Source organism: Rutilus rutilus (genome assembly GCF_951802725.1).
Source record: "Rutilus rutilus genome assembly, chromosome: 25".
NCBI classification, from domain to species: Eukaryota; Metazoa; Chordata; class Actinopteri; order Cypriniformes; family Leuciscidae; genus Rutilus; species Rutilus rutilus.
This window is the reverse complement of record NC_140229.1, coordinates 10028076-10051089: the sequence shown is the minus strand read 5'-3', so window position 1 is coordinate 10051089 and position 23014 is coordinate 10028076. Positions and strand designations below refer to the sequence as shown.

General features: G+C 37.1%; 1 protein-coding gene across 10 annotated transcripts in view; it reads left to right on the top strand.

Annotated features, from left to right (window-relative positions):
- The window catches only part of nbeaa (neurobeachin a), a 130444-nt gene that overhangs the window by 62246 nt on the left and 45184 nt on the right, over positions 1–23014 (top strand). For all 10 annotated transcript variants that reach the window (XM_084401283.1, XM_084401282.1, XM_084401279.1 and 7 more), the window contains exons 6-13: positions 1756–1882; positions 4633–4752; positions 5176–5322; positions 15529–15726; positions 16320–16453; positions 17771–17879; positions 18124–18276; positions 21069–21237. In XM_084401283.1, the coding sequence (XP_084257409.1) occupies positions 1756–1882; positions 4633–4752; positions 5176–5322; positions 15529–15726; positions 16320–16453; positions 17771–17879; positions 18124–18276; positions 21069–21237 (1157 nt within the window). The remainder of the gene's footprint in view (positions 1–1755; positions 1883–4632; positions 4753–5175; positions 5323–15528; positions 15727–16319; positions 16454–17770; positions 17880–18123; positions 18277–21068; positions 21238–23014) is intronic.

Below are 23014 nucleotides of genomic sequence, written 5' to 3'. Positions count from 1 at the left end.
ACATACTGTAGATGTGTGACTTGAATACACTGAATATATTGGCCTTAAGGAAGCACTGAATTATTACTGTATATATAAATGTGACTTGTATATAAATGTATAAGTCACATGCTTATAAATAAAATGAATATCTATATGGCTCTAACAGCAGTTCTTCAAAAGGAATTTACACACACATATATATAATTATGTTATGCAGTGTTCCTTTTTACATGAATAGAAATATATAGTATACAGTATACAGTCATGTGAAAAAGAAAGGACACCCTATTGAATTCTGTGGTTTTAAGTATCGGGGCATAATAAAAAATCATCTGGTCCTTGGCAGGTCTTATAGGTAAATACAACCTCAGATGAACAACAACACATGACATATTACACCGTGTCATTATTTATTTAACAAAAAAGAGGCCAAAATGGAGAAGCCACTGGTGACAAACTAAGTACACTCTTCCATAGGAATTAAGAGGGTGAGTAGCAGTCAGGCACTGCTAATCAAATGCCTTTGATGAATTGATCATCAGCGAGCGTGATCACCTCTATAACAGCAGAAGTTTGGGCAGTTTGCTGGTCCTGAAGCCTTCAGGTGTGTGTTAACACAATGCCAATGAGGAAAGACATCAGCAATGATCTTACAGCAGCAATGGCCCAGTCAAAGTCCAGACCTCAACCCAACTGAAATGTTGTGGCGGGACCTTAAGAGAGCTGTGTAAACAAATGCCCACAAACCTCAAAGAACTGAAGCAACGTTGTAAAGAAGAGCAGGTCAAAATTCCTCCAGAATGATGTAAGAGACTGATAAAGTCATACAGAAAATGATTCCTTCAACTTATTGCGGGGTAAGAGAGTTCTACAAGCAATTTAATCATAAGGTGTACTTAGTTTGTCACCCATGGCTTCTCCATTTTGGCTTTATTTTTGTTAAATAAATAATGACACGGTGTAATATGTCATGTATATACACACACACACATACAGTATACATATATCTTGTCCAGTCCTCCTAGCATTAGCAGCGCACCTCAGGCGATAATGTTCTACAACATCACCATGGCAACAGCATTACCACCAGGTGGTCTTTTTTAATATTTGTAACAGCGAATGATGTACTGTATATCCTCCATGTTGGGGCAGCAGCGGTTGCACTGTATTGAGGCTGAGACATTGAAGGTATAGATTACCACTTCAGAAGTCTGAGGGCCACTGACCTCAGCTAAATCAGCATGTAATCCTGTTTCTATGTTACCGTGGTGAGCTCAGCATAGAATTATGTAGCCGTGCAGGCGCGGAGCGAGAGAAACGGCACCGACTGATAGCAAGTCACCTTATCGACAGCAGCCAGCGCTCCCAGCAATCACTGCTGCCAATGACTCAGTCAGCCATGTTTGTTTTCCCGCCAAGAATAAAGCCTGACATCCTCCCTCCATATTTTCAATGAGTTTCCATGTCTGACTATAAAAGTGCAATTCATTTTTGAAATCAGATTATTCTGTAGCATGGACTGAATAACGAGGTTTTTGAGTTGTTTGAGGCAGGGAGAATGTTGTGAATATAATTAGAGTTTGTTTTTGGTGATTCATATTGAATGAAACCCTGTGGAGGGGGCAAGTTGCCTTTAAAAATGTTGAAATATTGGTTCATATTGCTGTTATTTTTAGTTATTTTTAAGCATCAAGCATTGTGTTTTTTTCAAGCATCGAGCATTGTGTTTTTTTCCCCTAAAATCACTTTTTTCCTCTTTTCTTTGTCCCCTAGTTTTCGAACCAGCAAAGGGATTGGCTACTCCGCGCACTTTGTGGGGAACTGTTTAATTGTGACATCATTGAAGTCGAAGGGGAAAGGCTTTCAACACTGTGTGAAGTACGACTTCCAGCCCAGGAAGGTGAGTTTTGGCCTGTCTACACACATAAGTAGACGTAACTAGACTACAGTACAAATGTATGGTCTTTTCTTTCATTGGTGACATAAACTATTACTATTTTTCATAAGTGGAGTAATCAACTGCAAGCCCACATTCAAATTTTTTTTTCTTCTTAAAATGGTGATTCAATATGAAAAACATTGTCCTGAAAGTTATTTCTCTGGGAATATCTGGGAAGTGAATGATCAGGTGATCAGCACAAATAACTGTTTGAGCCCCTTGGCAGCAGCAGCTGTATAAAACCACACCCCTCTCTCTCTCTCTCTCTCTCTCTCTCTCTCTCTCTCTCTCTCTCTCTCTCTCTCTCTCTCTCTCTCTCTCTCTCTCTCTCTCTCTCTCTCTCTCTCTCTGGCTCTGTCTTTATCTCTGTCTCTCTCTCTCTCTCTCTCTCTCTCTGGCTCTCTGTCTTTATCTTTGCACAAATTTGATGTCCACTGAGTCAGCCATACATAAAGCCCTTCTGATTTGATAGCTTCTGCATTTAAGGAACAAAGGGAATTCCAGAGGGATTTATTCCCATACCACCTTTTTCCCCTTTAGCACACAAGATCTGCCTATTTATCGCTCTTTTCTTTCTTCTTTTCTCTTTTTTTTTTTTTTTTTTCTCACTCAGAGTGGGCTGATACAGCAACATCTGGTTTTTGATAACTTGGCTCCTCTTACTGTCCCAGTGGGATGAATTCGGCTCAGTGGCACGAGTTGTTAAACGACAAATGAAAATCAGTTTGGCAAGGGATGTTTGAATATGATACCTCATCCTGTCTGCTCACCGAGGAGGACGGCAAGGGAGGGTTGTGTGCCAATTAGAATGCAAGCTATACCCCCTTCGCCCAGAAACACACACGCCAGTGTGAGAAAATGTGTACTCGGCGTAACAATGAACTTCACAACCCAACCCAATTAGTCAGCACTTTGTTCTGTTATTGAAACAGTGCGGTGGGACAAAAAGGCTGGATTTTAATCAACCACTTTGTTAGTCACTCTTAGATTTATATTAAGCTTCCTTAGATATTAAAGAGGGGAAGAAAACAAGGGATCACAGAGGATCAGAGATGTGAACAAAAAAGAAATGTAATTGAATTGAACTGAGCTAAAAGATCTGTCCAGAACTTAAATAGCACAGTTGTTCACAGCTTGTTATTGGTCAATAGACACCAAGGGGTCAGAGGAAAGGTTCAGCAATGGACTACTCTAGGGCTGTGATTTAATATAGTGCATTTGCAAAATTCAAAGCCTAGTCTAGACAAAGACAGTCCTCTCTTGGATTTATGTAAAATCTTAACTGGCATTAAAAGCTATGAAATCTCAGTTATGGGATGGATTTTCAGTCTAGCAGATTTTGGCTTATCCCCCCCCCCCGTCACCCCAGCTAATATCGCCTTACGTTTTAATAACATGCTCGGAAGGTGGAGAGGATATTTGGGAAATTAGGCCTTTTGAGGAAGTTTGCATTATCTAAATCTCCTGATCTGTGACAAGCCACAGTTATTTATTTGAATTACGACACATGGTTGACACTTTTACGTGATCCGTGCTGTTGTATTCCTCGCTGGAGAGCTTTCAAACGTCAGGGCTCTGATCTTTAATTCATATGCCAAAACAGCTTTTAGCATTGCTGCAATCAAACAGAATGATTCTGTTTTAGTAAATTTAGCTCTCAGTTTAGAAGCATGTAATGAGATTATGTTTTATGTGCTTGATCTATTTGAACATATTCATTTTGGGGCCGGGTCATTTCCACTGAATTTTCTTGGTCCAAAGCTTGAAGGAATGGTTCAGCATTATTAAATACTGAAATAAGCATTTCATGATATTGACTGATCCTTTCATCCACAAAATTACGCACCAATGCACCAAAGTATTATAAACTCAAAACTGTGAGAAATGAAGTGAGAATTGTGTGCAAAACAATCGCAATTGTTAACTCAAAATTGCCAGACATTGTGACAGAAAAGTCGCAATACACTAATCGCAAGTCGCTCACCTCTTGTGTAGACAAGGTGTTATTTTTTTAAATAATTGTTTAACAGTGGAATTCCTGGTGAAAAACTGCATTACCCATGATGCTGTACAGAGAATTATACTTATCAGAGAGTCAAAAAAAGCAACACACACCAAAATAGCTCTGTAGCTCCGCCCATCCCCATGAAGCACTGCGAACGGCGTAATCATGTCGATCTCTCTACACTCTCAAAATACTTAAATATTTATTTGCGATAAACTTAAAATACATTGTTTTTATAAATAAATTCAACATTTGTAATCCATCACCATTTGATTCTGCTGTTCGCAATGCTTTATGGGATTGTAGTTCTTTCCCTCAGTAAAGCTGTTAAGTACACAGTCTTGTACCTTTGTCTTTTTGTCGGATTTTCAATAACTTTTTTACTTCAAATTCAAAGTGCCAAATGTTATGAATCACCTCGTTGCTGATTGGCTAATTTCATTGCTTATAACTCTTTATGAGGACTTTTTTTTTAAATCCCTATTGGAAAAATATACTTATAAAACCAGTGCTGCTGAAAAAGGGGGCGGGCACTGTTTGACTCTGTTACCTTTTTATTACGTTTTCTTGTTCTGTGGTGGAAATGTTCTTGCATAAAGAACACTATGTTTGCTACTGTACCTTTAAGAATTTGAAGTAAATGACCTTTCATGCTTGGCTGTGTGAATATCGAATACCTATTTCTACTTCCTGTCCTCTCCTGCAGTGGTACATGATCAGCATAGTGCACATCTACAACCGTTGGAGGAATAGTGAAATCCGTTGCTATGTCAATGGCCAGCTGGTTTCCTACGGCGACATGGCGTGGCACGTCAACACCAATGATGTAAGTGTTTGTGCTGCGAGCAGCTTTCCCACCGTTCTCATTTTTCCGGTACACAGCCTCGAGAAGCACAGGACCGTCTCGACGTTGCCAAAATCATGAACTTTTTTTCCTCAGCTTTAAAAAATATTGCACCTGAAGGGTCCAAATGATACGTGTTCAGATAAGCACTTGTCTCTATGGATCAAAGAGATGTGGAAAAGCCATAGTGTCCCTCTTTCCCTAAGGCAAACCTTTAAAGTACATTGTGACTAGACTAGCTAAAGTTAATCAGAACAAGATGATAGCAAGAAGATAGCAAGTAAACTGCTCCAGAGGGCCTTTTAAGAAAACTCCCAATCCGTTGAACCACTTTCGGTGTCTGTCTTCCTGTTTTTTTTCTTCCTTTATCTTTATTATTTTCTCTTCCTCTCTCCCATCCTGCAGAGTTATGATAAATGTTTCCTGGGCTCTTCAGAGACTGCGGATGCTAACCGGGTGTTCTGTGGGCAGCTCGGAGCTGTCTATGTCTTCAGTGAGGCGCTGAACCCCGCACAGATCTTTGCCATTCATCAGCTCGGACCCGGATATAAGGTACAACCCCTGCGATCACTTCTGAGAGATTGTCTGAATGTATAATGGTCATCAGTTGTACAGGGAGAGTGCTGCGCTGCTGTGAGGAAACTCCTCCATCTTTGCTGCTTGATTGTTGAAGTACAAAATTAGCGTTTTGTGACCAATTACTTTATGCCGTAATTACACTCTATGCTGAGAACATTCAGATGGATTAGTTCTGAAACTGACAGGCAGTGTGTGGCGAGAAGCAGGCAGGGCAGAGACCCGTGGGAACGGAGTGTGAGTGTTAATGAGCGTCACCTGCGTGTCACTCCAGAAGCATAAAAAGAAGGCTGATGACAGTAAAGGATGAGAGAGGACCTGCATGGGACTTTACGTTGGTGTTTTGTTTTCATTTATGTGGCAGTCGACCTTGAGGGGCTGCCGCTTTACTTTCGTTTTGTTGTTTGTTTATTTTATTATTAAAGTTACGTTGAGTGTTCGCAGGTTCCCGCCTCATTCCCTGAGCCTTTAACAATTGTTATACGGTGTAACATTAAATTGCATTAAACATTAGACACTTGGTTTCTATGATAATGTATGTACTAAAGTTAAAGTCTTAAGTCACTCAAATGTCATTTGAATGCAGCTCCTCAGATAAAGAGACACTTAGCAGGGGATTCAGGCTTGTTTTTTGTTAACTAGATGGTGGCGAAAGTCTGTGCCAGTCTGCAGATTTTTCAGATTTTTTTTAGCTTCAGACTATGGCCCTGTTTACACTAGTGTGTTTTTGTTTTAAAAAACGCATAGCTTTTGCTACGGTTACGCCTGGCGTCTTCACTTCTCCAGAGTTGTCGACTCTCGAAAACGCAGACTTTTAGAAACGCTGCAGACCCCGGTTTAGTTTGAAAACCGGAGTTGCGTTTCAGTGTAAACGGACCAAAACTGAGACTTTTGAAAACTACCACACGTAGTTTTGAACACGACAATAACAGACCAGATCCGTCTCTCTCAACGGCTTTGTAATAGACCAGCCTTGACGACCATGTAAACAATCACATGGAGACGGAACCGCAAGCTTTGCTGACTTTGTTGTCCATTTTAGCAGCCATTGTGCAGTTAAACTCTGCATTTAATAATACTGTGCAAGAGGCAAGCTATTATTAGAGCAATCGGCAACTGTTTAGACTTGTACGCGCGTGCCCAGTGCGCATGAACGATCATGTGACATGCGTTTTCAGCCATTTAGTGTGTACGGAGATCGTTTCTGAAACGGCATTATGGACAAGTATTGTTTTCATTTTAAAACGCAGTGTTAAAACGAAAACGCATTAGTGTAAACGGAGCCTATGATTCCATCCAGTTGGAGGATGTCAAAACATGTTCGATATTATGAGCCAATTTTAGAACACACATCGTAGCATATGACGCATCGCTACTGAAACCAAGCTGTCCTACTACCAGTGTTCCAATTAAATGAACAGAACATGCATAACAGATTTTCCTCTGTGACCATTTACAAAGTTGGCAAGTTTATGATGCCTAGTGTTCTAAAATTGGATCCGATTTTACAAGTCGTGTAGTGTATTCCAGCTTTTAGTTAGAAATGTTGCCATTACAACAACTAACTAAAATAAAATAAGTTGAAATACCAAAATGTCTAAAACTGAAATAAAAATAAAGCTAAATAATAGTAAAAAAAAAAATATATATATATATATATAAATGACAAAAGCACATTACAAATTACTAGGGCTGGGTATCGTTCAAAAAATTTCGATACCGGTTCCTGAACGATACTTTTTTCGATACCAATTTTAACAAGATTACATAACACATTACCTCAGAAAAACTTTGGTTTTATTTTTTCAGTTTGACAGTGCACAAAGGAACACTTTTTTTTAATATAAAGAGCTCACGCTCACCAAAGCTGAATTTGTTTGATCAAAAATACAGTAAAACTTGTAACACTGTAACATTGTGAAATAGTATTATCATGTGTGTGTGTGTGTGTGCGCGCGCGCGTCTCATATGAGTATGTGCGCGGAGAGTTCCGCGCGGAGAGTTCCGCGCGTCTCGTGTGTGTAGAGTTTGCGTGTATGTGCGTGAGCGACTTTAGGTGTGTCGTTGTGCATTTCATATGTATTTGTTTGAGCACTGACGTTGACGAGTTAACCCCTTAGGTATCGAAATCTGGTACCGAACAAGTAATTTTTCGATACTCGATAGTATCGAGGCAATTCGGTCGGTACCTAAAAAGTATCGAACTCGGTACCCAGCCATACAAATTACTAAAATGAAAACTGAAAATGTAAAAGTATGAATACATACTATTATAGTACATAAATATATAAATAATTCTAAAATAACACTGGGATGATTCAGTAGAGTTTGGCATAGAGTTTTCACATTTTGCTAATAATGCAATAAGCTGGAAAAATTATTTGAAATAAAAATAGTTTAGATGGAGCTATTGATGAACTAACAACAATGAACAATATTTTCTTACAGCATTTATTAGTCTTTGTTAATGTTAGTAAAAACAGTGCAATAACTAATGTTAACAGATGCTGTCATGTCAGGAGTGCACCTATGAATTGGAGAATGTGTTTTTTGGTTGTGTTTCCAGGTGAACTGATAAAAGCCCGGACTGTTGCAGTGCATTTTCTCAATCTGTTTTGTGTGCTTTCCATTTTTGTGAAGAAGTTCAGTGATCGGACATTGGGCTGAGAAAGCTATTCCTGAAACGTGTGCCGTGCTAAAGTACTTTCTCATTACACCGGCTCTACATTTCCCTGACAGATCTGTTAATAATACCTGATGTTCCACTCTCTTCTCTCTTCTCGTTCATTAACCAGACTCTCACCTCTCAGACGGGCCTGGCTCACGGGTCTATTTGCATGTGGGAACCGATTGCGGCTTCTGCTTGATGGGGTGAAGTGTTTATGCCAAAGCAGCGCTTAAAGTAGATGAACCCTTGGAAAATCCCTCCTTGGAATAAAAACGAAGAGTAAAGGATGGATAAGTGATGTTAATCGCTGTCTCATCTTTCTGGTTGACCAGTTAATAGCTGTATTTCAGAGAAGAGCGTTGAGGGGAAATCCAAGCCGTCAAGTTTGATTTTTCTCCCTTAACTGAAAAATCTCCCGCACGATGTTTCCGTCCAGCCAAGCGCAAGGCTCCCTAATTTAAGCTAAGCTCACAGGAAGTGTGCGGACAGAGCTTGTTTACCCGAGTCAGATGATCTGATGATAAGCAGCTTTTGTTTACTTCAGTCAGATGATGTTATTGTACATTATGGCTTAATGGACAGATGATTAACAGCATCTCTCAGTTCTAATCTTTGCGTTGTTTTTTCATCAGGCAAAGCACAGCTTGTTTTGGCTGCTGCCTAACAGGACAGGCCGATATTTCTAATATTCACAATGTATTCAAATTAAGCAAAATGATGTATATCTCAATGTGCTTTTATTTGACAAAGTTTATTCATTTAATTTAGGTATGTTTTTATTAGTCTATCTCATTAGACTATGTTTTAATAACCTCTTTGATTTAAACTTCAGTAGCAGAAACTGCGTTGGTTCATTTCAGTTTGATTCATTTCCACGAATCAGTTCAAACCATCCGTGTCAGTGAATTGATTCAAAACTTTGACAGTTCATTTAAATCCTCACTCAAAAATGTGTGACATTTACTAAATATTTTTAGTAAAAACATGATTAATATTTTTTGTTTAGTAATATTTATTTGATTCATATTTTATTTAGTTAATTAGTAATATTTAGGTAAATATTGCTGTGTATTGTTATGTTTGTCCATATAAATGAAAGTCATAAAAGTTTGATTTTGTTTCCATGAATCAGTTCTAACAGTCCATTTCAGTGAATCGATAAAAAAAATGGAAATATTTCTTTTACAAGTTTTTATTAAAATAAGTAAATACTTTTTTGTTTAGTAATGTTTATTTGACTAATAATATTAAGGTACGTAATAATTATTATAACAACAACAACAATATTTGGGTAAATATTGCTTTTATTGTTATATTAGTTTGTATAAATAAAAGTGATAATATCATCAAAAAACTGCGAAATATTTGTATATATTTTTTAATATTTAACTATTTATTGCCCACTTGTACAGCCTTACAGTTAAGTTAACAGGGCTCTGATTATTAGCCTAACCAGCAGGTTATTTTAAGAATAGATTATGAACCTGTCACATGTAACCAGGATCTTTATGAACTTTTTGAAGCGTCAAAGCGGTAGTTGCGTAGACCGTCAATGGAGGGACAGAAATCTCTCAGATTTCATTTTAAAGATCTTCATTTGAGTTTAGAAAATGAACGAAAGTCTTACATGGTTTGGAACGACAAAAGGGTGATTAATTGATGACCATTTTTGGGCGAACTTACCCTTTAAATTAAACCAGGATAACAGGGACAGAAAGTCTACATTAAATCTGAGAATTAAAAACGAAAGCATGTCATACTGTCTCTCTCCCCCGCTCTCTCTCTCTCTCTATTGGCACAGAGAGTTAACTGCATCTGGACTTATTGAGGGATTTTTAATTATTAATCCTTGGACCCACGCGGCTAGAAGTTCCCCGGCGCCTGATTGCAGCTCACTTTAGCGATAGAAGAAAAATCAAGAGAGCAGAGAGTGTGGATTATTCATGGGATGTGTGTGTGTGTGTGTGTGTACGTTCTCTGATGTGTGTACAACGCTCTGATGCTCTGTCATGAAGATGGAGAGAGAGACCTGATATATGCAGTGAATGTTTTACATTATTGATATAGAAGTTGATTTGGATTTTTAATGCAAAAATCTCTTACAGCTCTTGTTAAAGGTAGGGTAGGCAACACTTTTTGTTGTTCTGGGGAGGGTGGGGTCTCTGGCTTTCAAAGCTAGCTTGCTATTGCTAGCTGCTTCGAAATTGCCTACCCTACCTTTAAGATGCTGCTTCATTGCAACAAATTGCTTGTTCATAACGGAATACTATGGATACATAATGGAATGCTTTTCGCTGCATTATGTGCATTGATTACTATTGTACTACCCAACATTTTTAAATAGTAGTATATGATAGGAATTGCACACCTACAAAATGTAACCAGTATTTTTACTATTTAAATTAAAATAACTATTTTTATGTAACTGTTTTCTATTTTCATATATTTTAAAATTTAAAATATTCATGTGATGCAAAGCTGAATTTTTAGCATCATTGCTCCTTCATAAGTCATTCTAATATGCTGATTTGCTGCTCAAGAAACATTTATTATTATTATTATTATTATCAGTGTTGAACACAGTTGTGCTGCTTAATATATTTGTGGAAACTGTGATAGATTTTGTCAGGATTCTTTGATGAATAGAAAGTTCAAAAGAACAGCATTAATTGGAATTACAAATCTTTTGTGACAATATAAAAGTCTTTAATGCAAATTTAATCTGTCTTTGCTGAATAAATGTATTCATTTCTTTTAAAAGAAAAAAATCTTTTGATCTGAGAAAGTATGCAGCATGCAACAATAAATGTTACAGATACTGTAATTAGTGTTCAATATTGCTGATTTTATTGCTTTTTCAGTTCAATTCCTTGTATATGAAACAGTACGCATTATGCAGAGATGAACGTTTCAAATAATAGCATGCTACATTGTTGTCACATTACCTCAATAGATTGCATTTTGGAATAAACACCATCTGGTGATAAGCAACTATTTTGCATTATTAATAACATTTTGTGTGAAAATGTCAACTTTTGGAAGTCTGATCAAATTATGAGTCAAGGAAAAGATGGTAAAAATCATGGTTGATTAGTCACACTTCAAATAAAGGTCAAGCTCTGTATACTGCATGTGTAAAATATACAGATTCTGCACAGCACACATACTGCAAAACTGGTATGTGTAGTATGTAGTGGATCATTTTGTTTATATGACATGCATATCATTTCTGTGGAAAATGTGTGCTCATTTGTGTCCTTAGCTGTCTGTTTGTCTGTGAAAGTCTGGGTGCGAGTGTGTATTGCTGCTGCAGCCAGTTGATATGGTCCTGGTACCAGAGGAAGTCCAGATGTCTGGTCAGCATGTGTTAGCCAACAAGCTGCTCTCTGGCTGTGTGTTGCCGTGGTAATTAGCATGTGAGGTATGGGGCACTTGGCATTGTCGCAAAGAGAGCCGTCTGGACTGGCGCCTTTGTGTGTGTTTAAGTTATATAGATCATCATTCATCAGAGTGTATGAAAGCTCTGCTGGATTCCAGTGCTGTTAGTCTCTGTCACTGCTGCTGGTGTGGCTGTCCTCTCATGGGATTGCAACGGGCAAAAGAGAGAGAGAGAGAGAGACGGCAAGGAAAAAGTGTGCTGGCTTTGCAGCATCGGATATCTGCCATAGGGTGTCAAGGCAGTGACCCATTAACCAGACAGCTGGTTGAGTTTGCCAGTGCTGCTGTGCCCTCCGTGACTCAAGATGAATGGCATATGTCAAATGCTGGATGAGATTACAGCAGCAGGTTTATATTCATGGGGCAGTTGTGGCCTAATGGTTTGAGAGTCAAACTTGTAACCCGAAGGTCACAGGTTTGATTCTCAATACAGGCAGGAAACAACTGAGGTGCCCTTGAGGAAGACACCTAAACGCTCCCTGGGCGCCATCGGGTGTGAGTGTCCACTGTTTGCAGTGTGTGTTCACTACTCACTGCTCCCACACTGGAAACAATTATCGGTGGTTTAACTTAAAGTGAGCAACCTGGTTGCCTTGAAGTTTTAAGTTCATTGAAATAAAAAAAATTGAGTTGATACAATAAAGGAGATATCTCGTATGTCTTTTTTCCATAGTGTATGTGATTCTGACCTATAGTAGTTGTGGTTTGGAGGCAAATTTGATGCAATATGTCTTCAGAAGTTCTTTCTGGAATGTTCTCAGGGGGAACAAATTACTTTTAGAGATGAGTCATGATGGTGGATATCAAGGGCATAAAACCACTGACTAGTCAAAATAATTAAGTTGACTATTGTATATATATTTATTTATTTTTAAATCCTTATTTATAATTTATTTATTTAGTTTTATATTGTAAAAATATTTATTTTAGATACTGTATAGCCTATATTTTTTTATATTTATATTTTTTTCTTTTTCATGCTTTAATTAGCATGCTGACAGCATGATGTGCTTTATCTCTGGTTATTATTTTAGATTATTTTATACAATGCGATTAGTCTTTGGATGACACCGGGAAAGAGAACCATATTGAAATTATTGGTTAATATTTTCCCCTCTTACATGGTTCTGATTTTTGAACATATTTAGATTTTAGTTTTAGTTTTGATGCTTTAATTAATGTGCTGATAGCATGCTGTGCTTTATCTGCTAGACTCTTTGCACGGTTAAACTTCTCATGCTGTTCTTAATAATGTTAATGAATAATAGAAGGCTAAGATATGTCCCTATTTAGAGAGCTAGTTAAACTTAAGCTAGTTGTTTGTGTGTGTTTTGGTCCGGAGTGAGTGTGTGAGGCGTGTCTGGTAGATAAGTTTTGATGCTGTGTTCAGTGCCAGTCAGTGTGTTGCTAAGTGGACACATTGGCACTAGTCCTGACGAAACTGCAGCGAATCTCAGTGCCAGTGCAAGGGCTTATTTGCATCGTACTGTTCTTTGAAAAATTGCTCTGTGTGTGTGTGTGTGACTGTGTTTGGTCTCATTACTAATACATCTGTCATTCCTGTTCAGAAGTGCTGCTGTAGACTCATGAGGCAGTTAGATGTTGCAGATTGTATTGCTTATGTGCATGCCTATATTATTGCCTATAATGCTGGTATTTAGCACTTTGAGTCTCTTTTCTGGTTTGTTTTGGATGAACTAGAGTGGTGGACACAGAAATTTTGACGTTGGGTCCTGTCTCGACTTTTTGACTCGTTTAGAATCGCCTTTGACCGCTTCAGAGTGGCTGGCTATGGGCATGCACGAACATGTCCTTAAAACAACCCTTAACGTTCGTTTTCAAAACTGTGCAACTCACCGAGTGGTTAGTGGTGTTCGTTGATGATTAAAAACAAATATACCGGTGCAATGTATGATTTCAATCCGTGTTATTTTCTATAGTGGAACTATTTTTTCAGATACCTCACAACCGCGTATAAACTTCCGCTCGATATTTGAGTCTGAAGCGTCTTTTCCGTTTCCGGTAGCGCGGTAATATCAACGAGCAATGAGTCCTCCAACAGAAATCAATGGGATTTTACAAAATGCCAAATAAAACACGACAGAAACTGTATTTCGCTAAGCTACTTGTTTTGGAACATCAACGAACACCACTAACCACTCGGTGAGTTGCACAGCTTTGAAAACGAACGTTAAGGGTTGTTTTAAGGACATGTTCGTGCATGCCCGTGGCCAGCCACTCTGAAGCGGTCAAAGGCGATTCTAAACGAGTCAAAAAGTCGAGACAGGACCCATCGTCAACATTTCTGTGTCCACCACTCTAGTTTATTTAATCAAGCTCCAAAAATATCTCATTTGGATATTGCGGGATCTGTGACGTCACACTGGCAAATATATTTGCATAAGACGGCCTCTAGAAAGACATTGACGAATAGATCATGGCACCATAGACCCCGCCCACTGGCATTCAGTCACTTAACGGCTGACATTTGCCTATATTGGATATGAGTGTTGTGTCAAAAGCAAATAGACTCCATTATAATCACTGTCGCTGTCTACACTGGATACAGTAAACAGATGTGCGTTTATTTTCTGACATACTCTACGCCTCTTGAGTCTGTCGACAACAGGACAAATGTAAGAGTGAAAGAACATTCGCTTCGACGCGTCCCGTTTAAACAGCTCTTTGGTGTCTCTGTAGATTTCAGAAGGATCCCAGCATCAGATGGTTTATTTTAATAGCGTCAGAGGTTTATATGTTTGTTCGGAGCATTTTGTTTTGTAAATGAGGCACAGTGTAATGGAGAGTTTGCAAAGAACTTTTGTTGATGTGAAGCAGTCAGCTGTATTAAATCTGACAGCAGCTTCATCGAAAAACGCAAATAAATGATTTCATCATGCTTTGTATGTAAATGACGGTTTTTATATGGACAATGTTTTCAAAATACTTAATTGCATGCTATAGCGATTAGGCATTGATACTGTTTCCTATATAATGGCGTTAGCCAATCATAACAGTGGCCGGTTACTGACCAGCCTTAAAGGAGCCGCCTCTTAAAAACAGATCATTTCAGACAGAAGGTCAGAATATATATTTGTTTTTGTGTGCAAAAAAAACGTATTAGCTTTATAAGTGAACCTCAAAACATATTAAAATATCATGTCATGACCCCTTTAAGATGGTTTTTACAAATATACTTTTTTATATTAAAATATTATTTTATTACATTTTATTTATTTATCTATTTATTTATATGAGTATTACTTTTGTATATTAATATTTATTTGAGGATGAATTTTTAACAATACTATTTATTGTGTATTTATTTATTTATAACTAGACTATCCAGTATATTTGTTGTTACATGTCTTTAAATTGGCCACATGTCCAGGATTTTTCCCTGCCTATGGCTTGAAATGCTGGGATAGGCTCCAGCTTCCTCAATATGACATTTGGTTTGGAAAATGGATGGATGGATGCCTTTAAATTACACATTTATCGGAGTAAAACACTTACACAAAGGCTGTTCACTGGGTAAAATGCATTTTAAAAAATCCTAATAAGATCAAAATAAATAGTTTCCAAACATCCCATATATAAAATCTTGAGGGAAAAGCAAATTAAATGGTGAGTTGAAAATCCTGTCATGCACAGTCAGGAAATTCTGCATGATCTTATGTAAGTCCCTCATTCACTCCCTCAGTTGAATAGATGACTAGTGGCACAAAGTGCTTCACATGAGAGAGATTTTGCAGATACATGCACATTTACACACACATGCTCATACCGGCATACACTCACGCTCAGAGCCATTAGTGAAATGGCACATTTCTGCAGCCAGAGCTTCATTAAGATAATGTACGCCTGTGTGTGTGGCTGCTCTGTGCCTCAGTAATTAAAGCTTTTTTATTATTATTATTATTATTATTAGTATCAGTCCTCTTGGATGCAGCCCAGTCCCTGGTGCTTTCCACAAGCCCGCTGCCAAGAGAAGCTGAAAGAGAAGCAAAATGTGAGAGAACTTTGTTTGAAGGATGTTACTCATTTACCAAACTTGAATTGTCTTTTTTTCACAGAGCACGTTTAAGTTCAAGTCAGAAAGCGACATCCACCTGGCTGAGCACCATAAGCAGGTTTTGTATGATGGGAAGTTGGCCAGCAGCATTGCCTTCACCTACAACGCTAAAGCCACCGACGCACAGCTGTGCCTGGAGTCCTCGCCCAGGGAAAACTCCTCCATATTTGTGCACTCGCCACATGCCCTAATGCTGCAGGTCGGTTGTTTCTCTTACACAGAAATAACATCATGTTTATCACTGCTGTTGTTCACTGATTCTTGAGGAAAAAAAAAAACCTGAATAGACCTGAAAAAAAATATTTATGTAGAGAGGGAATGGTTTGGAATAATTCATTAAACAAAATGTGTATTTCGGTTTCGGTGTAACTTCCTGTTCCTCTTTTCTTTTCTTTTTTCTTTTTTTTTTGTGAAAAGTGTTTAAATGTTGAAAAATAGCCATTTAATCACACATTTATTTAGGACACTCTTAAAATTAGGCAAATTATCTAAGAATTCCAAACATATTTATAATTCCAAGTAAGTATATTTATAATTTGGTTAATGGCATTGACATTATGGTTGTAACACAGAAAATATAAGCACAATGGTATGAGAGACTGTGCTATATTGTGTGAAATGTGCTATATTGTAAGGCTAAATGGCTTTTTTAGGCTCAACATGTTGATTATAATGTACATTATATTGTATACTGTATTCATATATATAATGCATTATGGCCTTCTATGAAGATTTTCCAGAAAACGCTTTATATTCAGTTTTCTAATAAGTCATTTTTGCTTGTGTATGCAGGATGTGAAGGCTATCGTCACTCACTCCATCCACAGCGCCATCCACTCCATTGGAGGAATCCAAGTTCTTTTCCCGCTCTTCTCTCAGCTGGACTACAGGCAACCCAACGACAGCCCTGTGGAGACAACCGTCTGGTGAGTGTCGACCATACAGACTGCAGATCCACTGAGCTAAATTTAGAATTTCAATACTCAGGGTTCAGTAGATCTTTTTTTTTATTTTTTTTTACTTATATTTATAAAATGACATTTATATCTTAAAGAGAATATTCTAATTTGTAATAATCAGAGGCTTTACTACAGTATACTAAATACACTACTGTTCAAAGTTTGGGGCCAGTAAAATTCATTTTAAGATTCAAGGACGCATTAAATTGATCAAAAGTGACAGTAAAGATATTTATAATGTTACAAAAGAATGATTTTCTAAGCCTTTTTCTGTTTGTTTGTTCTTTGTTTGTTCTGTTGAATCTGTTTGTTTTGATCATCCAAACCACACCAACACAGAAACATTGGCTTAACCAGTTGTGTGAGTTTGGGGAGCTACCAATATCTCAAAAACTCAACCAGTCGTTATTGAGAAACCTGTTTGAAAACAGTCATTATTTGTATTGTAAATGTTGAAGTAATGTCTACATGGCCCACTCAAAACTTGAGTCCAAAGCTTCTAGTTTTGCATTTGATAATAAGTTAGTGCCATAATGCAGACTGAAACTCAAGTCAGTCACTGTCAGGAACGTCTGCCATGAATTATAAATAGAATCTGTCATTCTCGGATAGAAATAGAGCGTGACAGAAAGAATGTTGGATTTTGAGAGATTTATGTTCATATAGACACTAGACCGCTCAAGGAGGGATGGGAGGCTGGTGTGGCCGTACCCTCATTTCTCAGGTCGCCGTGTGGTTCTGCTCTGTGAGCTCATAGGCATGGCGAGTAGATTAGAGATCAGCAGTGAGCTGGCAGGCATAATCATCGGAGCAGAGGTCTGTGGGGTATCGATCAGTGGTAATGTTCCCCGCTGGGGTTTACAGTCTGCGGGGAGATGGGTGAGGTCACCGGCCCATCCGTCGGCTTATGGCAGTTCAGAAAGAGACATTTCATCAGCAATCTCATCACCTCAACAACATCATTTAAGAAACCTAGACATTTCGTGCTCGTTGTTTATATCGCTTCTAGGGAGGGGAACCATCATTATGAGTGTGTGTGTGTGTGCTGTACATTTTTATGTATAAATATATATTAGTTTGTCCTTGAGGTGTCCCTAAACATTTATCTACCATATGAGATGTAATGAATATTGGAGCTGTGATTTAGTTGCTGTCCTGCAGATATGTTGAGCCTTGGTGCTCATGTTAGAGATGCAGGTTCAAACTCATTACACATTGTATTCTAATCCCATTCTCTCACAAAAGCTACATATTTAAATACATTTTTTTCATTTACTCTTGCAGTGCCACTCTCCTCGCTTTCCTAGTGGAGTTGTTGAAGAGTTCAGTAGCCATGCAGGAGCAGATGTTGGGCGGAAAAGGCTTCCTGGTCATTGGCTATTTGCTAGAGAAGGTAAGATAGTCGCCCACTCAATAAAAGTTATAATTACTTATGGCCAAAATTGTGTCTGATTCAAACTTGCACTGCTTGTATGATACAGGGTTGAGTATAGCTTGCATCGTGGCCTTGTCACATAACCAAAATCTTTTGTCCCCTGTCTAGCATTTCTGTTAGTGTTAAAAGCCTGAAATACACTATCTGTCTCATCTCCCATGCTGTCTCTCTCTCTCTCTCTCTCTCTCTCTCTCTTCATCAGTCTTCTCGGATGCACATCACCAGGGCGGTTTTGGAGCAGTTTCTGTCCTTTGCCAAGTATCTAGATGGGTTGACACATGGAGCTCCTTTACTGAAGCAGCTATGTGATCACGTTTTGTTTAATGCTGCCATCTGGATCCATACACCAGCTAAGGTGAGCTCGTCCCACACGTGAAGAGTCACGTTTCACATCTGTCCATTGTTGTTAAATGTTGCAATCCCCATGGATTAGCCATTGGTGTTACTTTTTAAATAATATTTCAAAGGATTGCAGTATGTTACACTAGCTTCCAAAAGTCTGTAAGATTTGAAAGTTTTGAAAGAAGTCTCTTATGCTCACAAAGGCTGCATTAAACAGTAAAAAGTGTAATATTTTGTAATATTATTACAATTTAAAATAGCAGTTTTCTATTCTATATATTATAATACAGTATATGTAATGTATTCCTGTGATGGCAAAGCTGAATTATCAGCAGCCATTATCAGTCTTCATTAACTGTAATGTTGATTTGGTGCTTAAAGTGGAAATGAAGCGGTCTAATTAACATTATTTAGTAAATGGATTTCCACTCTAATCAAAAATTATTCAACAAACACGATAAATGTAACCATTTAAAAGAAAAAAAAGAGATGTTTTGCTATAGCTTTTGTTGCTGTACTTCAACCTGTTGACAGACTGCTTCATTTCCACGTAAAAAAAACATTTCTTCTTATTATCAATGTTGAAAACAGTTGTGATGCTTAATGTTTTTTTGGAAATTGACACTTTTTTTCAGTATTTATTGATGAATAGAAAGTTCAGTAGAAAAATATTTATTCAAAATAGACATTTTGTAACTACTCTATGATAAATAATAAATTAATAAATGTATTTTTTTTGTTATTGTAATTTAAACTTAGCATCTTACGCTAAACCTTTCAATGGTAGTATACATGTATTTTACATGTATTTTCACATTGTATTTAAATGCAAAGGATCAGTGTTTTAATTACATTTTCAAATAAATGTATAGATTTTCCACATAATAATTATTTTTTTGTTTCAGTAAGAGAAACAAGTGAACATTGCAATAGATGCGATATATAGTCTTGAGACCATCTGTGTACAATGGAACTACTAAAGGTCTTGTAAGTGAGGTGTTAATGACATTGTAACACAGTCAGTCACTTACATTATGCATGCAGAACTTGATGATTGCTCAAAGCATATGTAGCTAGATATTTTTATCCACCAAGCTTACTGGGTGTGAAGTGTGTGAGAAAGCTTTGCATTCAAAGGCACTTGATTTACTTATTTGGAAAAAAGTGCCTTTCCTCTACAAAAGCAGGCAGGCTCAATTATTGGATAATGACCTGGGAAACATGACCGCAGGATGAAACGATCGTCCGCTTTTGTTCCCTCACCCTTCCATGCGGAGGAGTGAATATCCCACAGCGACTACAGCCCTTTATGATAGAGAGAACGAAGAAACATCCAGAGGGAATGAAAAAGAGAGAGATAAAGTGAACGTTGGAGTACAGGAAGCAGATATATGAAAGATTATTTCTATAGAAAAAAGAAAGAGGTTATTGGTAAAGAAGTTATAGCTCAGGTTTTTCGGATTGAGGCAGATTTCACACTTTTTAATGTTCTAACTTGTTCTGAAGAATTTTTTTTTCAAATCCCTCACAATTCATTAAAAACCCACCCATAACACCTTAGCAAATGCATTGCAGCGATTTTAGCTCAGGCACTTCTTATATTTTCCTTAAGAAAATGTTAAAGTGGATTCAGCTTGTCATAAAGAGGTCCTCGTGGTCTTGCTTTCTCTTTGACCTGCTTGCATATAAAGCTGTAATTTAGTTTGAGGGGAAATGTCCCCATGATATTGACCTGAATCAGCAGGCTGGGTCAACATGAGATTAAACGCACTGATAAAATGTGGTTTCCACGGCAGCATCATTAAGCCTGAGCCTAATTACAGTAGCATGTCCATGTTGATCAGTGTAAGAAGTGACTTTGTGTAATAAGTGTGTGTGTGTATGTATGTGTGAGGTTCCCAAAGGGATGGCTTTAAGATAATCGTTTTTTTATTTTTTTATCTGTAACCCAGATGTGTTTTTCATACATATTTGTTGACTCTTGGAAAGTTTATCAGTTGTTCCAGCTAAAGGAAGAGTAGGATAATATACACTACCATTCAAATGTTTGGGGTTAAAGAATTTAATTTTTAGGTAAATCACTTTTATTCAGCAAAGACGCAGTAAAAGTGGCAGTAAAGGCATTGATAATGTAACAACAAATTTATATTTCATATACATGTTGTTCTTATGAATGTTCTTTTCATCAAACAATTATGAAAAAATGTATCACAGATTATTAATATTGATAATAATGAGAAAATTCAGCTTTCCCAGCACAGGAATAAATTATATTTTAAAATATATTCAAATGTCACTGTATTTTTATCCTTGGTGAGGCTTATTTCAAAAACATAAAATTATCCTACCGACTCCAAACTTTTGAATGATAGTGAATGTGGTGACTATATTTTAAGGTGTTATTCACAATATAGCATATTCACAACAGCCTTGAATGCCTTATTGCTAAAATATATTTTAAAATATCATTGTTTTGTTTAAAAATAAAAAAAAATTAACAATTTTTTTTAACAATATATTATAATATTAAAGACAAAAAGTGTATTAAAATGTTTTATTTAGCTAATTATTTTAATACATTAAAAATATATATTTTTTATTTTGTAATTTAAAAAATTATTATTTTATTTTATTTTATAATATTCGTAAAAGAAAACTAAGTGTCATCCTTCCAGTAGAACAGCTCTTTGTATTTTAGTAAGTCTGTATTGACCAATCAGCATCTAAGACTGGAACGTTCCTTTTTACTATTACCCTTTCAGCCCATTTTAAATTGTGATCCACTGTGTGTTTTCCATATCTCAGGTTCAGCTTTCCCTCTACACGTACCTGTCGGCCGAATTCATTGGCACTGCCACCATCTACAGCACCATCCGCAGAGTGGGCACGGTCCTGCAGCTCATGCACACCCTCAAATACTACTACTGGGCCAGCAACCCTCTGGAAAGCAGCGGTATCACCCCTAAAGGCCTCGGTGAGTGCTCAAACATGCATCAACTTGCAGTGTTTACAGCCATATGTGGATTCTGAACAGTTGCACTTTGCTGGCAGGGTCAGGTACCAACATTGGCCTAAATGAATCCCTAGATATTGAGATCTCATGTTCATTTTGATTTGAACAAAACAATATACCACAGAGGAGATACACGTTCTGGGAACAGCTCAGCGGTTCAGAAGTCCTCACACATGCTAGCCGGTTATGGCAGGGTGGAGCGTGTGTCTACAGAAAGACAGCTAGCAATATTAAGTGTGAATGAATCTTGAAACACAGCCCACTCCATTTCCCCCCCTCTGTCTCAGTCTATTTTCGTATCCTGTGCACTTTTGTGCCTCAGACTTCTGTTCTCTCTTCATTGTAAATCTTGTTTTTCTCTCAAGATTACTTTCTCTCTGTCTCACTCTTGTTTTCCATTTTTCTCTCCCTTTCCCATTTTATCAGTCTCTTACTTGTCTAATTTTCTCACGCGCTGTAGTTTTTCTTTCACTTGTTTCTCCTTCATTTTTTACTGTTTTCCCAAATGCCACATGCAAAATCTGTCAGTTTTTCCATCTGTTTGCCATCTCTCTCTTTCTCCTTCCTGGGCTGTCATTCCCAGAGGTGAGTCTCTGAGTTAGATAGATGGTGTAGTGAATTGAATGATTTGTTGCATCCAACATGTCTAACAGCATCATGAGGTGTTTTACTGTCAGCTGCAGCAGTAATTATCTGACATCATAAGAATTGCTCATTAGCTTCCCAATACAGATGATCTCAATCATCTCCTTGTTTAACCAAGCATATAACATTTTATTGTATATTAAGATGCACTGATATTAAACGTCTTGCCAATGCAAATAAGCCTATAGTTATTTTTGTATATGTCATGGCCAATAACCAATAAATGGGCAATATTACAGTTCTATACAGTTTATTTTTTTCTAAATAAATAAATTAAAAACAAAACACTGAGAAATAAAATCAATTGTTTTAAATGTAAATTTAGGCATCACAAGATGGCGGCTAATGTTCAAAAGTCTGTAAGACTTGTTGTGTTTTTGAAAGTAGTCTCTTATACTCACCAAAGCTACAAAAATACAATACACAATTAATTTGTGAAATATTATTACAGCTTAAAACAACTTTTGTGAATTATTCCTGTAATGGCAAGCTGAATTTTCAGCATCATTACTCCCAGTCTTCAGTGTCACATGATCCTTCAGAAATCATTCTAATATGCTGGTTTGCTGCTCAAGAATCATTTCTTGTTATTATTAATGTTGAAAACAGTTGTGCTCCTTAATATTTTTGTGGAAACTGAGATAAAAAAAAAAATTACTTGTTGAATAGAAAATTCAAATGAACATAATTTAGTTGAATTTAAAACTTATATACTTAATACTTATATAAAATATACTTTATTTATATACTTTATATTTTATATAATAGTATGCACTGATATTAAAATTCTGGTCAATGCATGTAAATTAAAAGGAAAACACAAATCAAAAATGTGTTTTTTAAATGTGAATTTAGTCATCACAACATTATAACATTCAGGATGAGAAATGGATATTAATTTTCAGATTTGCCAAGTATTACATTTAGAATGCTTTTAAAGATGAACATAAGATAACGGCAAAAGTCATTTTAATGTAAAAATAGGGTAAATCACTCTTTGATATGCTGTGTGCATAAAAGCTGTGCGTGTTTTTCAGTTTTTTGGATGTTGTCCATTCTCTTCTATTATATTTATATAGCGGATGTGTTGATC